The sequence below is a fragment of the Pristiophorus japonicus genome, chromosome 14 (genome assembly GCF_044704955.1).
Source record: "Pristiophorus japonicus isolate sPriJap1 chromosome 14, sPriJap1.hap1, whole genome shotgun sequence".
NCBI lineage: Eukaryota > Metazoa > Chordata > Chondrichthyes > Pristiophoridae > Pristiophorus > Pristiophorus japonicus.
This window is the reverse complement of record NC_091990.1, coordinates 67,350,485-67,362,862: the sequence shown is the minus strand read 5'-3', so window position 1 is coordinate 67,362,862 and position 12,378 is coordinate 67,350,485. Positions and strand designations below refer to the sequence as shown.

Below are 12,378 nucleotides of genomic sequence, written 5' to 3'. Positions count from 1 at the left end.
CTTGTTGAATTGCTGTCACCGGTTGGTCTTAATTTGCATCCTGTCATCTGGCGATTGATTGCAGTGCGTTTCCTCCTCCTCACTGTAATTCAGTGTTTGCGGGTTCTGCTTCTCGCCCTCTCTCCTTCCTCATATCAATGACTTCCCCAGAGAGAAGCGACTCTGTACCACGGTGCTGTGCTGTGGGGATGTAGAGCTCGGGCTGTGACACGGCTCAAGGAGCTGAGCTTTCAGCTTTCAGATCCACCTGCCTTTGTCACATCAGCAGGGCTCCGTTTTACAGAAAGACTATCGAGTTATTGGCAGGACACCAGAGAAGGAGAACAAGGCTGGTTCCTGAGCATAGAGCACTGAGTAAAGATAGTCTACCCCAGAGAACATGTTCAGCAGTATGGATCGAAGATAGTCTTCTGGTGGACCAGGGGCAGTTTAAAGTTAAAGGTGTCAATGGAAAATATGGAATTTAGACATTTAATAGGAGGGTGATCGAATCGTGGAACAGAGTACCAGTGGGGGGCGGTGGGGGACAGGACCCTGTGGCAGTGGGGGGGGGGGGGGGTGTACAGGACCCAGCAGGGGTGTGGGGAATGCTAATGGACTTTCCCTGTTAGGTTCTGTCTCATTTTGTCCTCTCCTCTGCCCTTCTGCCGATGCCCCGCCCTTCTGTGTGATGGCCGTGTGCTCAGAGATGGCGTAAGCCGCTTTATTCACCTACTGTTCCCACTCAATAAACAGGACGGAGAAAGGAGGTGGGAAAGTGCCCACTCCCCTCAATTGTGCACTGAAAAATATAAACAGAGAGCCAAAGAACCTTTGACGCTTACCGCACAGCAGAAGGCCATTCGGCCCAGTGTGTCTGTGCAGCTCTTTGCTAGCCTAATCCCAAACTAATCCCACTGTCCCGCTTTCTCCCCATAGTCCTGTATCAATCCCAAACTAATCCCACTGTCCCGCTCTCTCCCCATAGTCCTGTATCAATCCCAAACTAATCCCACTGCCTCACTCTCTCCCCATAGCTCTATATCAATCCCAAGTTAATCCCACTGCCCCACTCTCTTCCCATAGCCCTGTATCAATCCCAAACTAATCCCACTGCCCCACTCTCTCCCCAGTATCTATCATAAGAACATAAGAAACATGAGCAGGGGTAGGCCATACGGTCCCTTGAGCCTACTCCTCCATTCAATAAGATCATGGCTGATCATCGACCTCAACTCCAGTTTCCTGCCTGATCTCCATACCCCTTGATTCCTCTAGACATCAAAAATCTATCTATCTCAGCCTTGAAGACACTCAGAGACTGAGCATCCACAACCCTCTGGGGGAGAGAATTCCCAAGATTCACAACCCTCTGTGTGAAGAAATTCCTCCTCATCTCTGTCTTAAATGACCTACTCCTTATTCTGAGACTATTCCCCCTGGTTCTAGACACTCCAGCCCAGGGGAAACAACCTCTCAGCATCTACCCTGTGAATCCCCCTTGGAATCTTGTTTGTTTCAATGAGATCACCTCTCATTCTTCTAAACTCCAGAGTGTATAGGCCCATTCTACACAATCTCTCATCATAAGACGGCCCACTCATCCCAAGAATCAATCTAGTGCACCTCCGTTGTACCGCCTCCAAGGCAAGTATATCCTTCCTTAGATAAGACCCAAACTGTGTGCAGTACTCCAGGTGCGGTCTCACCAAGGCCCTGTACAATTGTAGCAAGACTTCCTTACTCTTATACTCCAACCCCCTTGCAATAAAGGACAACATGCCATTTGCCTTCCTTATTGCTTGCTATACCTGCATGCTAGCTTTCTGTGTTTCTTGCACGAGGGACACCCAAATCTCTCTGAACACCGACATTTAAATATTTCTCACCATTTAATATTCTGTTTTTCTATTCTTCCTACCAAAGTGACTAACCTCACATTTCCCCACATTATACCCCATCTGCCACCTTACTGCCCACTCACTCAGTCTATCTATATGCCTGTGTTCTCCTCACAGCTTACTGTCCCATCTAGCTTTGTATCATCAGCAAACTTAGGTACATCTAGGTCATTAATATAGATTGTAAATAGCTGAGACCCCAGCACCGATCCTTGCGGTACCCCACTAGTTACAGCCTGCCAACCTAAAAAAGATCCGTTTATCCCTGCTCTCTGTTTTCTGTTTGTTAACCAATCTTCTATCCATGCTAATCATCATCATAGGTGGTCCCTCGAACGAGGATGACTTGCTTCCACAATGCTAATACATTAACTCCAATCCCTTATCTTGTGTAATTATCTTTTATGCAGCACCTTATCGAATGCCTTTTGGAAATCCAAACATACTACATCCACTGATTCCCCTTTATTTACCCAGCTAGTTACATCCTCAAAAACTCTAATAAATTTGTTATAAAACTTTTCATAAAACCATGTTGACTCTGCCTAATCATGTTATGATTTTCTAAGTGCCCTGATACCACTTCCTTAACAATGGATTCCAGTATTTTCCCAATAACTGATGTCAGGCTAACTGGCCTGTAGTTCCCTGTTTTCTCTCTCCCTCCTTTCTTGAATAGCGGTGTTATATTTGCTACCTTCCAATCCGCTGGGACCATTCTAGAATCTAGGGAATTTGAACGATCAAAACCAATGCGTCCACTATCTCTGCAGCCACCGCTTTTAGAACCCAAGTATGTAGCCCGTCGGGTCCAGGGGATTTGTCGGCTTTTAGTCCCAATAGTTGTTCTAAAACTTTTTCTCTACTTATATTAATTACATTAAGTTTCTCACCCTCATTAGACCCTTGGTTCCCCACCATTTCAGGTATGCTTTTTGCATCTTCTACTGTGAAGACAGATACAAAATATTTGTTTAACGTTTCTGCGATTTCCTTATTCCCCATAATACTTTCTCCTGCCTCAGCCTCTAAGGGACCAATGTTTACTTTTGCTACTCTCTTCCTGTTTACATACTTGTAGACGCTCTTACAATTTGTTTTTATATTTCTTGCTGGTTTTCTCTCATAGTCTATTTTTTCCCTTTTTATCAATGTTTTGGTCACCCTTTGCTGGTTTCTGAAACTCTCCCAATCTTCAGGCTTCCTACTATTCTTCACAACATTATAAGCTTCTGCTTTCAATCTAATGCTATCCTTAACTTCTTTAGTTAGCCACGGATGGTTCACTTTTCCTGTGGAGTTTTTGTTTCTTAATGGAATGTATTTTTGTTGAGAATTATGAAATATTTCTTTAAATGCTAGCCACTGCTTATCTATTGCTATACCTTTTAATCTATTTTTACAATCTACCTTATCCAACTCTCCCTTCATACCTATGTAATTGGTTTTATTTAAGTCTAAGACTCTAGTTTTGGGCTTAGGCAAGTCACTTATCAGACATAATGTGAAATTCTTCGTATTCTGATCACTCTGCCTCAGAGGATCCCTTACTATGAGATTGCTAATTAACCCTGTCTCATTACACAATACAAGATCTAAAATAGCCTGGTCCCTGGCTGGTTCCATGACGTATTGTTCTCGGAAACTGTCCCGAATGCATTCCATGAACTCATCCTCCAGACTACCTTTGCTAATTTGATTTGTCCAGTCTATATGAAGATTAAAATCCCCCACGATTATTGCATTACCTTTGTTACAAGCTCCTACTATTTCCTGATTAATAATCTGTTCAACGGTATAGTTACTGTTCGGCCTATATCCTACTCCCACCAGTGTTTTCTGCCTCTTGTTATTCCTGGATCTTCACCCACACTGATTCCACTTCCTGATCTTCCGAGTCGAGATCCTTTCTCTCCACTGCCCTTATGCCATCCTTTATTATCAGGGCTAAACGCCCCTCTCCACCCCCCTTCACCATTCTGCCTCTCTCTCCTCCCCCCCACAGCCTCTCTCCTTTCCCCCGCCCCCCAGCCTCTCTCCCCTCCCCCCCCAGCCTCTCTCCCCCCCCCCCCCCAGCCTCTCTCCCCCCCCTCCCCCCCCAGCCTCTCTCCCCTCCCCCCACAGCCTCTCTCCCCTCCCCCCCCCCAGCCTCTCTTTCCCCCCCCCCCCCCCCCAGCGCCTCTCTTCCCCCCCCCAGCCTCTCCCTCTCTTCCCCTCCACCCACACCCCCCCCCCCCCCCCCAGCCTCTCTCCCTCTCTTCCCCACCCCCACAGCGTCTCTCTCGCTATCGGGTCCAGGACCGCTCTCGTGCCAGCCGGGGAGGACAGAGTTGGGGCCTTAGGTCCTGCTTCTCGGCATCACATGCATGAAATGATTCGGCCAGGGGGGGGAGCTTGACAGGGGCGGGGCTTGTCGCTTGTCTGTCAAACAAAGTGCAGTGTAAATGGATACATCGTTAGTTTAAAGCATTATCTACAGCCCTAGTTATTCAATTCACCAGGACGTTGGTCCCAGCCCGGTTCAAGTGAAAGCCGTCCTCGCGAACAGCTCCCTCTTTCCCCAGTACTGGCTCCATGAATTGAAACCCCTTCTTCCCATAATACTCTTTAAGCCACACATTTAATTCTCTGATCTGCTTGACCCTATGCCAATTTGCGTGCAGCTCAGGTAGTTATCCAGAGATTATTACCTTTGAGGTTCTGCTTATTAATTTAGACCCTAGCTCCTCAAACTCCCTCAGCAGAACCTCATTCTTAGCTCTACCTGTGTCCTTGGTTCCTACGTGGACCACGACCACTGGATCCTCCCCCTCCCACTCCAAGTTCCTCTCCAGCCGCAAGGAGATGTCCTTAACCCTGGCACTGAGCAGGCAACCCAGCTCCGGATCTCCCTGTCGCGGCTGCAGAGATCAGTATCTATCCCCCTGACTATATCGTCCCCGACCACTATGACATTCCTTCCTTCTCTCCCTATTTGGATGGCCCTCTGTACCATGGTGCCATGGTCAGTTTGCCCATCCTTCCTGCAGTCCCTTTCTTCATCCTTACAGGTACCATATACCTCGTACCTGTTGAACAGGGTCAAGGGCTCAGGCTCCTCCATCACTGCATCCTGGGTCCCCATACCTTCCTGACTCGCAGTCACACCCTCCTGTCCCTGACCACCGACTAACTCTAAAGTACTACTTAACCTAAGGGGTGTGACTACCTCCTGAGCAAAGTGTCCAGGTAACTCTCCCCCTCCCTGATGCATCGGTGTCTGAAGCTCAGACTCCAGCTCGTCAACTCTGAGCCGAAGTTCCTCGACCTGCAGACACTTACTGCAGATGTGGTCGCTCGGGATCACGATGCTCTCTGCCAACTCCCACATGCTACAGTTACCACACACCACCTGCCCGGCCATGTCTAACCTTGTCTTATTTATTAATTCATTAATTAAAGCTTTTATTCAATCAATATTTTAGTTTTATTCAATTATTTTAGCAGTTTTACATTATTAATTTAGTAATTACAGGAACCTCTAGTCCGGGACTCTTTGGTCCGGCATCATTCCCGCAGTAGCCTTCTGCACAGTGCATGTGCCTCAGTCGGTCGCCGCATCTCATTCCCTCTCTGCGCCGACCCGATCGGGGGAGGGCGGAGTGACCGGCCCCTGGAGGGAGCGCTGGAGGCATCGGGAAGAGGAGGAGGAGCAGCCAGCCCCAGCTCAGCAATACCCGTTAAGTCTGGGGGTCAGCGTGACCTCCCATGGTCCGGAATATTCTCTTGTCTGGCCAGGTCCCGAGGGTGCCGGATTAGTAAGGTTCAACCTGTACTAGCAAGTTACAGTTTCTCAGCTCTTAACTTAACCCCCTTCTCTAACTTAGATAGCAAAGAAAAGCTGTAATACTCACCAACCAATCACCTGCATGCTCTCCTGTATTTCCTGTTGTTGTTTTTGAATCCAAGCCTCCCTGCTGCCTTAATTCAAGTCCAGTCTTGGGCCACTCTTTGTCCTCTTGCTGCTGCCACTGCTTTTACTCCTCAACTCCATCACCCTCCCTGGGTGTGTCCCGTCCCATCAGCAGGTCAGACCCATCGGGGTGGTGGCACAATGGTATACAGTTGGGAGGGAGTGGTCCTGGGAGTCCTCAACATTGACTCTGGACCCCATGAAGTCTCATGGTATCAGGTCAAGCATGGGCAAGAAAACTTCCTGCTGATTACCACCTCCCGCCCTCCCTCAGCTGATGAATCAGTACTCCTCCATGTTGAACACCACTTGGAAGAAGCACTGAGGGTAGCAAGGGCACAGAATGTACTCTGGGCGGAGACTTCAATGTCCATCACCAAGAGTGGCTTGGTAACACCACTACTGACTGAGTCCTGAAGGACATAGCTGCCAGACTGGGCCATGCAGCAAGACCTGGATGACATTCAAGCTTTGGGCTGATGTGTGGCGCGAATGTTACACGCCACCTAAGTGCCAGGCAATGACCATCTCCAACATGCGCGAATCTAGGCACCTCCCCATGATATTCAAAGGCATTACGATCACCGAATCCCCCACCATCAACATCCAGGGGTTCACCATTGACCAGAAACTTAACTGGACCAGTCACATAAATACTTTGGCAACAAGAGCAGGTCAGAGGCTGGGTATTCTGCAGCGAGTGTCTCACCTCCTGACTCCCCAAAGCCTTTCCACCATCTACAAGGCACAAGTCAGGAGTGTGATGGAACACTCTCCACTTGCCTGGATGAGTGCAGCTCCAACAACACTCAAGAAGCTCAACACCATCCAGGACAAAGCAGCCCGCTTGATTGGCACCACATCCACCCCTTTAAACATTCACTCCCTCCACTACCGGCGCACCGTGGCTGCAGTGTGCACCATCTACAAGATGCACTGCAGCAACTCGCCAAGGCTTCTTTGGTAGCACCTCCCAAACCACCTCCCCTACCGCCTAGAAGGACAAGGGCAGCAGGCGCATGGGAACACCACCACCTCAAAGTCACACACCATCCTGACTTGGAAATATATCGCCGCTCCTTCATCATCGCTGGGTCAAAGTTCTGGAACTCCCTCCCTAACAGCACTGTGGGAGCACCTTCACCACACGGACTGCAGAGCCCTGTATCAATACCAAACTAAATTCCTGTATCTTCCATTGCTTCAAATATTTATCCAATTTTTCAAAAAAAAACATATAACACACTGCTTCAACTACTGATTGTAGGAAACCATTCCATACTCCATAATCTCTGTAAAGAAATTTCTCCTAGTCTCTCGCCTCATTCTGTCAGTGACAATTTAACTAGCTAACCCCTCATCACTGACTCCCTAACCAGAGGAAATAGGCTTTCCCAATTCACTCTATCAAAACTCTTCGTCGTTTTAAATACCTCTTAAATCACCCTTATCTTTCTCTGCTGCAGCGGAAACAGTCCCAGTATCTCCAGTCTCTCCTCAGAACACTAGTATCCTGTCTCTGGCCATATCCTGGTGAATCTCCGCTGTCCGCTCTCTGTGGCTTCAGTGTCCTTTCTCGAATGGGGCTCCCGAACTTGCACGCAGTGATCTAACTGTGGCCCAATCAGTGCCCTGTACAAATTGGCCATTTCTTGTACTCTGTGCCCCTATTTATAAACCCCAGTAGAAATATTGACCGAGATGGTTTAAAAGGTGAACAGATTTCTCAGAACATTCTTGGGTTGGGTGACCTTGCATTCTGGTTCCTGTGATGGTGTCACTAATGAGGGCGGAGCCCAGGGTATCTCCTTTGACGTGTCATACTATTGGACCAGCCAGAGCACCAATCAGCAGCTGCCCTGCTCCAGTCCACTCCAGGGGCTGACTGCACGATCTGTGGCAAAACTTCTTCTCCTTTCGTTCTGTGTTTGGTGTCAAAACCTATTGCTCGTTGACTTGTTCATCAACGCGGTTGTTGCATTGGTCATCTTGTCCTGCTAAAACAAAAGGAACTGAGAACCTGTGAATGTTCCTTCTGGAAATGAACGGTGTTATTCTGCTGTTATCTGTGCCGTTCGCCCAGTGTAACCATTCATATTGATTTTGCAGCCCGCTGGAGACCCTGTCCGCTCTTTCCTGCAAGTACCCTTAGGTATCAGGGGTCGTGAACATGGCAAACGTAATCACCCACCAGCCTGTGACTGACCGTCCCCCACTGATAGGGACCGGATCATGGAGCACGCCACTGTTTAGTATATGCGACAATGTGCCCATCTGTAAGTACCAGATATGGTGTGGGGCCGGGGAGGGCGGGGGTTAGGGCAGGGAGTCGGGTCAGGGTGGGGTCAGTGCGAGGGTCAGGCCATGGCTGGGGTCAGTGCGAGGGTCAGGCCAGGGCAGGGGGTCAGGATGGGGTCAATGCGAGGGTCAGGCCATGGCCGGGGGTCAGTGCGTGGGTCAGGCCATGGCCGGGGGTCAGAGTGGGGTCAGTGCGGGGGTCTAGCCATGGCTGTGGATCAGGGCAGGGGGAGAGAGCATGGGTCAGGGCAGGGGGTCAGTGTGGGGTCACTGCGAGGGTCAGGGTGGGATCAGTGCGAGGGTCAGGCCATGGCCAGGGGTCAGGGTGGGGTCAGTGCGAGGGTCAGGCCAGGGCAGGGGGTCAGGATGGGGTCAATGCGAGGGTCAGGCCATGGCCGGGGGTCAGTGCGTGGGTCAGGCCATGGCCGGGGGTCAGAGCAGGGGGTCAGTGTGTGGGTCAGGGCAGGGGGTCAGAGTGGGGTCAGTGCGGGGGTCTGGCCATGGCCGTGGATCAGGGCAGGGGGAGAGAGCATGGGTCAGGGTGGGGTCACTGCGAGGGTCAGGGTGGCGTCAGAGCGAGGCTCAGGCCATGGCCAGGGGTCAGGGTGGGGTCAGTGCGAGGGTCAGGCCATGGCCAGGGGTCAGGGTGGGGAAGGGGGAGGGGCAGGAGGAGGGATGGGGGGTGGGTCAGGGGAGCGGCATGGTGAGAATTAGGGGGAGGGGCAGGCTGGTGGAGGAGCAGGATGAGAGGTGGTGGAGGGGTGGGGCGAGAGGAGGGGGAGCTGCAGGGTAAGCTAGATTTGCCTCGGTTACTATGGAGACAGCAACTTTAAGCATGTGCATTGATCGGGTGGCTCTTACACTTTTCCGCGGGGCATTGAATTCAGCCGGTGCGGTGTCACAGCGGGGTAGCAGTGAGGGCCTCACTGAACTCCCACAGGAAACCCCCTCAACAGGAAGGGCCTCCAGCCCCAGAATGTAAGATTGTGTGTGACACAGGGCGAGGAATCCTGCACATCAACACCACATTCGCTGCAAGTTGTCACTAAGCATTTCTCTTTCAAAATTAGTAATGGAATAATTGCTGTTTTACTAATCGGGCATTAACACTGACACTCTCCCCCGGACCCTCTAAACACTGACTCACTCCCCCGGATCCTCTGTAAACACTGACACACTCCCCGACCCTCTGTAAACACTGACACACTCCCCCGGACCCTCTGTAAACACGGACACACTCCCCCGGATCCTCTGTAAACACTGACACACTCCCCCAGACCCTCTGTAAACACGGACACACTCCCCCGGACCCTCTGTAAACACTGACACACTCCCCCGGACCCTATGTAAACAAGGACATACTCCCCCAGACCCTCTGTAAACACGGACACACTCCCCTGGACCCTCTATAAACACTGACACACTCCCCCGGACCCTCTAAACACTGACACGCTCCCCCGGACCCTTTGTAAACACTGACACACACCCCCAGACCCTCTGTAAACACTGACACACTCCCCCGGATCCTCTGTAAACACTGACACACTCCCCATGACCCTCTGTAAACACGGACACACTCCCCCGGACCCTCTGTAAACACTGACACACTCCCCCGGACCCTCTGTAAACACGGACACACTCCCCCGGACCCTCTGAACACTGACACACTCCCCCGGACCCTTTGTAAACACTGACACACTCCCCCGGACCCTCTGAACACTGACACACTCCCCCGGACCCTCTGAACACTGACACACTCCCCCGGACCCTCTAAACACTGACACACTCCCCCGGACCCTCTAAACATTGACACATTCCCCCGGACCCTTTGTAAACACTGACACACTCCCCCGGACCCTCTAAACACTGACACATTCCCCCGAACCCTCTGTAAACACTGACACACTCCCCCGGACCCTCTGTAAACACTGACACGCTCCCCCGGATCCTCTGTAAACACGGACACACTCCCCCGGACCCTCTGTAAACACAGGGATCAGTGCTGGGGCCTCAACTATTTATATTAATGACTTGGATGAAGGGACCGAGTGTAATGTAGCCAAGTTTGCTGATGATACAAAGATGGGTGGGAAAGCAAAGCAAGTTGTGAGGACAAACAAAATCTGCAAAGGGATATAGACAGGCTAAGGGAGTATAATGTGGGAAAGTGTGAGGTTATCCACTTTAGCAGAAAAAATAAAAAAGCAAATTATTATATAAATGGAGAAAAATTACAAAATGCTGCAGTACAGAGGGACCTGAGGGTCCTTGTGCATGGAACACAAAAAGTTAGTATGTAGGTACAGCAAGTAATCAGGAAGGCAAATGGAATGTTGGCCTTTACTGCAAGGGGGTAGAGTATAAAAGCAGGGAGTCCTGCTACAACTGTACAGGGTATTGGTGAGGCCACACCTGGAGTACTGTGTACAGTTTTTATTGTGTTCCTAACACAGATGAGACTGCACACAGGGAGGTTAAAGTAACAGTGACCTCAGTTTTTATTAAGACACTCCAGAGTGAGGAACAGGCCTTAGGGGCCAGCTTATATACAGTGCTCCCAAGGGATGGTGGGATCCCTTGGGATTTCAGGGGATGAGCTCCCTGGTGGCAGAACATGGGAGTGCATGCTTTACAGATACACAACAGTTTTGGTCTCCTTATTTAAGGAGGGTTATGCTTGCATTGGAGGCCATTCAGAGAAGGTTCACTAGGTTGATTCCTGAGAAGAAGGAGTTGACTTATGAAGAAAAGTTGAGCAGATTGGGCCTGTACTCATTGGGGTACAGAAGAATGAGAGGTGATCTTATTGAGACACATAATATAATGACGGGGCTCGACAAGATAGATACAGAGAGGATGTTTCCACTTATGGGAGAATCTAGAACTAGGGGGCATAGTTTTCGAATAAGGGATCGCCCATTTAAAATTGAGATGGGGAGGAATTTCTTCTCTCAGAGGGTTGTAAATCTGTGGAATTCTCTGCCCCAGAGAGCTGTGGAGGCTGGGTCATTGAATATATTTAAGGCGGAGATAGACAGATTTTTGAGCGATAAGGGAGTAAAGAGTTATGGGGAGCGGGTAGGGAAGTGGAGCTGAGTCCATGATCAGATCAGCCAGGAACTTGTTGAATGGCGGAGCAGGCTCGAGGGGCCAAATGGCCCACTCCTGCTCCTATTTCTTACGTTCTCCTGTGGACCCTCTGTAAATACTGACACACTCTCCTATGGACCCTCTGTAAATACTGACACACTCCTGTGCACCCTCTTTAAATACTGACACTCTCTCGTTGACCATCTCTAAACACCGAGATGCTTTCCGGGAGGGGAAGGCCCCCTCCTGCCCCTAACAGAGGCATGTGGGGAAGGACCTGTGATATTGGCTGAATCTGGAGACAGGTTAAGAAAAGGCTTCAAAAGTCGCTGTATACTCAACGAGGAATGTCTATTCCCACAGGTCTCCTTGGTGCCTTCTGCCCCGCCATTCTGAGCTGTACTTTAGCCCATAATTATGGAGAGAATTGCTGCCTGGGCATGTTGCCTGGAGGTCTGATTGCCCTGAGAACTCACATGAGGCTTTCGTACAACATTGAGGTAGGTGATAGTGCTCCTTGCACTCTTCCCCAGCTCGTTCTGTTGCTGAGGTGACGCAAACTATTTTGCAGTGCCCTTTCACCTCTGGGGCCTGGGTTAGTATGCAGCTCAGGCTGAATGTATGAAGGTGTCCTCACTCTGCTGTCAGTGTGGAATGACTGGATGATCTCATCTCAATGTGGACTGAATGTGAGGCGCAACAGCTCTACAACCGTCCGACATCTCTGCACTCCTCCAACTCTGGCCCCTCGTGCAACCCCCACTTCCTTCACTCCACCATCGGCATCCGTGCATTCAGCTATTTGAGCCCTAACCTCTGGAATTCCCTCCCTAAACCTCCCCGCCTCTGAAAGGCGCTATATAAATGCAAGTCCTTTTTTCTCCTCAAATCCTAGCTCTTAGACCAAGCATTTGGTTACCTGTCCTAATATTGAAAGAAAGACTTGCATTTATATAGCGCCTTTCTCAACCTCAGGTCCTCCCAAAGTGCCTTACACACACCTGCTGACCGGCCCAGACCCACTGACCGGACCGGACCCGCTGACCGGCCCGGACTGGACCCACTGACCGGCTCAGACCCACTGACCGGCTCAGACGGACCCACTGACCGGCCCGGACCCACTGACCGGCCCGGACCCGCTGACCGGCCCAGACCCAC

General features: G+C 50.5%; 1 protein-coding gene across 1 annotated transcript in view; it reads left to right on the top strand.

Annotated features, from left to right (window-relative positions):
• The window catches only part of mrps15 (mitochondrial ribosomal protein S15), a 68,748-nt gene extending 57,075 nt beyond the window's left edge, over positions 1 to 11,673 (top strand). Inside the window, exons 9-10 of the mRNA XM_070898521.1 lie at positions 7,942 to 8,108; positions 11,584 to 11,673. Coding sequence (XP_070754622.1) covers positions 7,942 to 8,037 — 96 coding nt within the window. The 3' untranslated portion in view covers positions 8,038 to 8,108; positions 11,584 to 11,673. The remainder of the gene's footprint in view (positions 1 to 7,941; positions 8,109 to 11,583) is intronic.
• Positions 11,674 to 12,378: the final 705 nt, after the last annotated feature.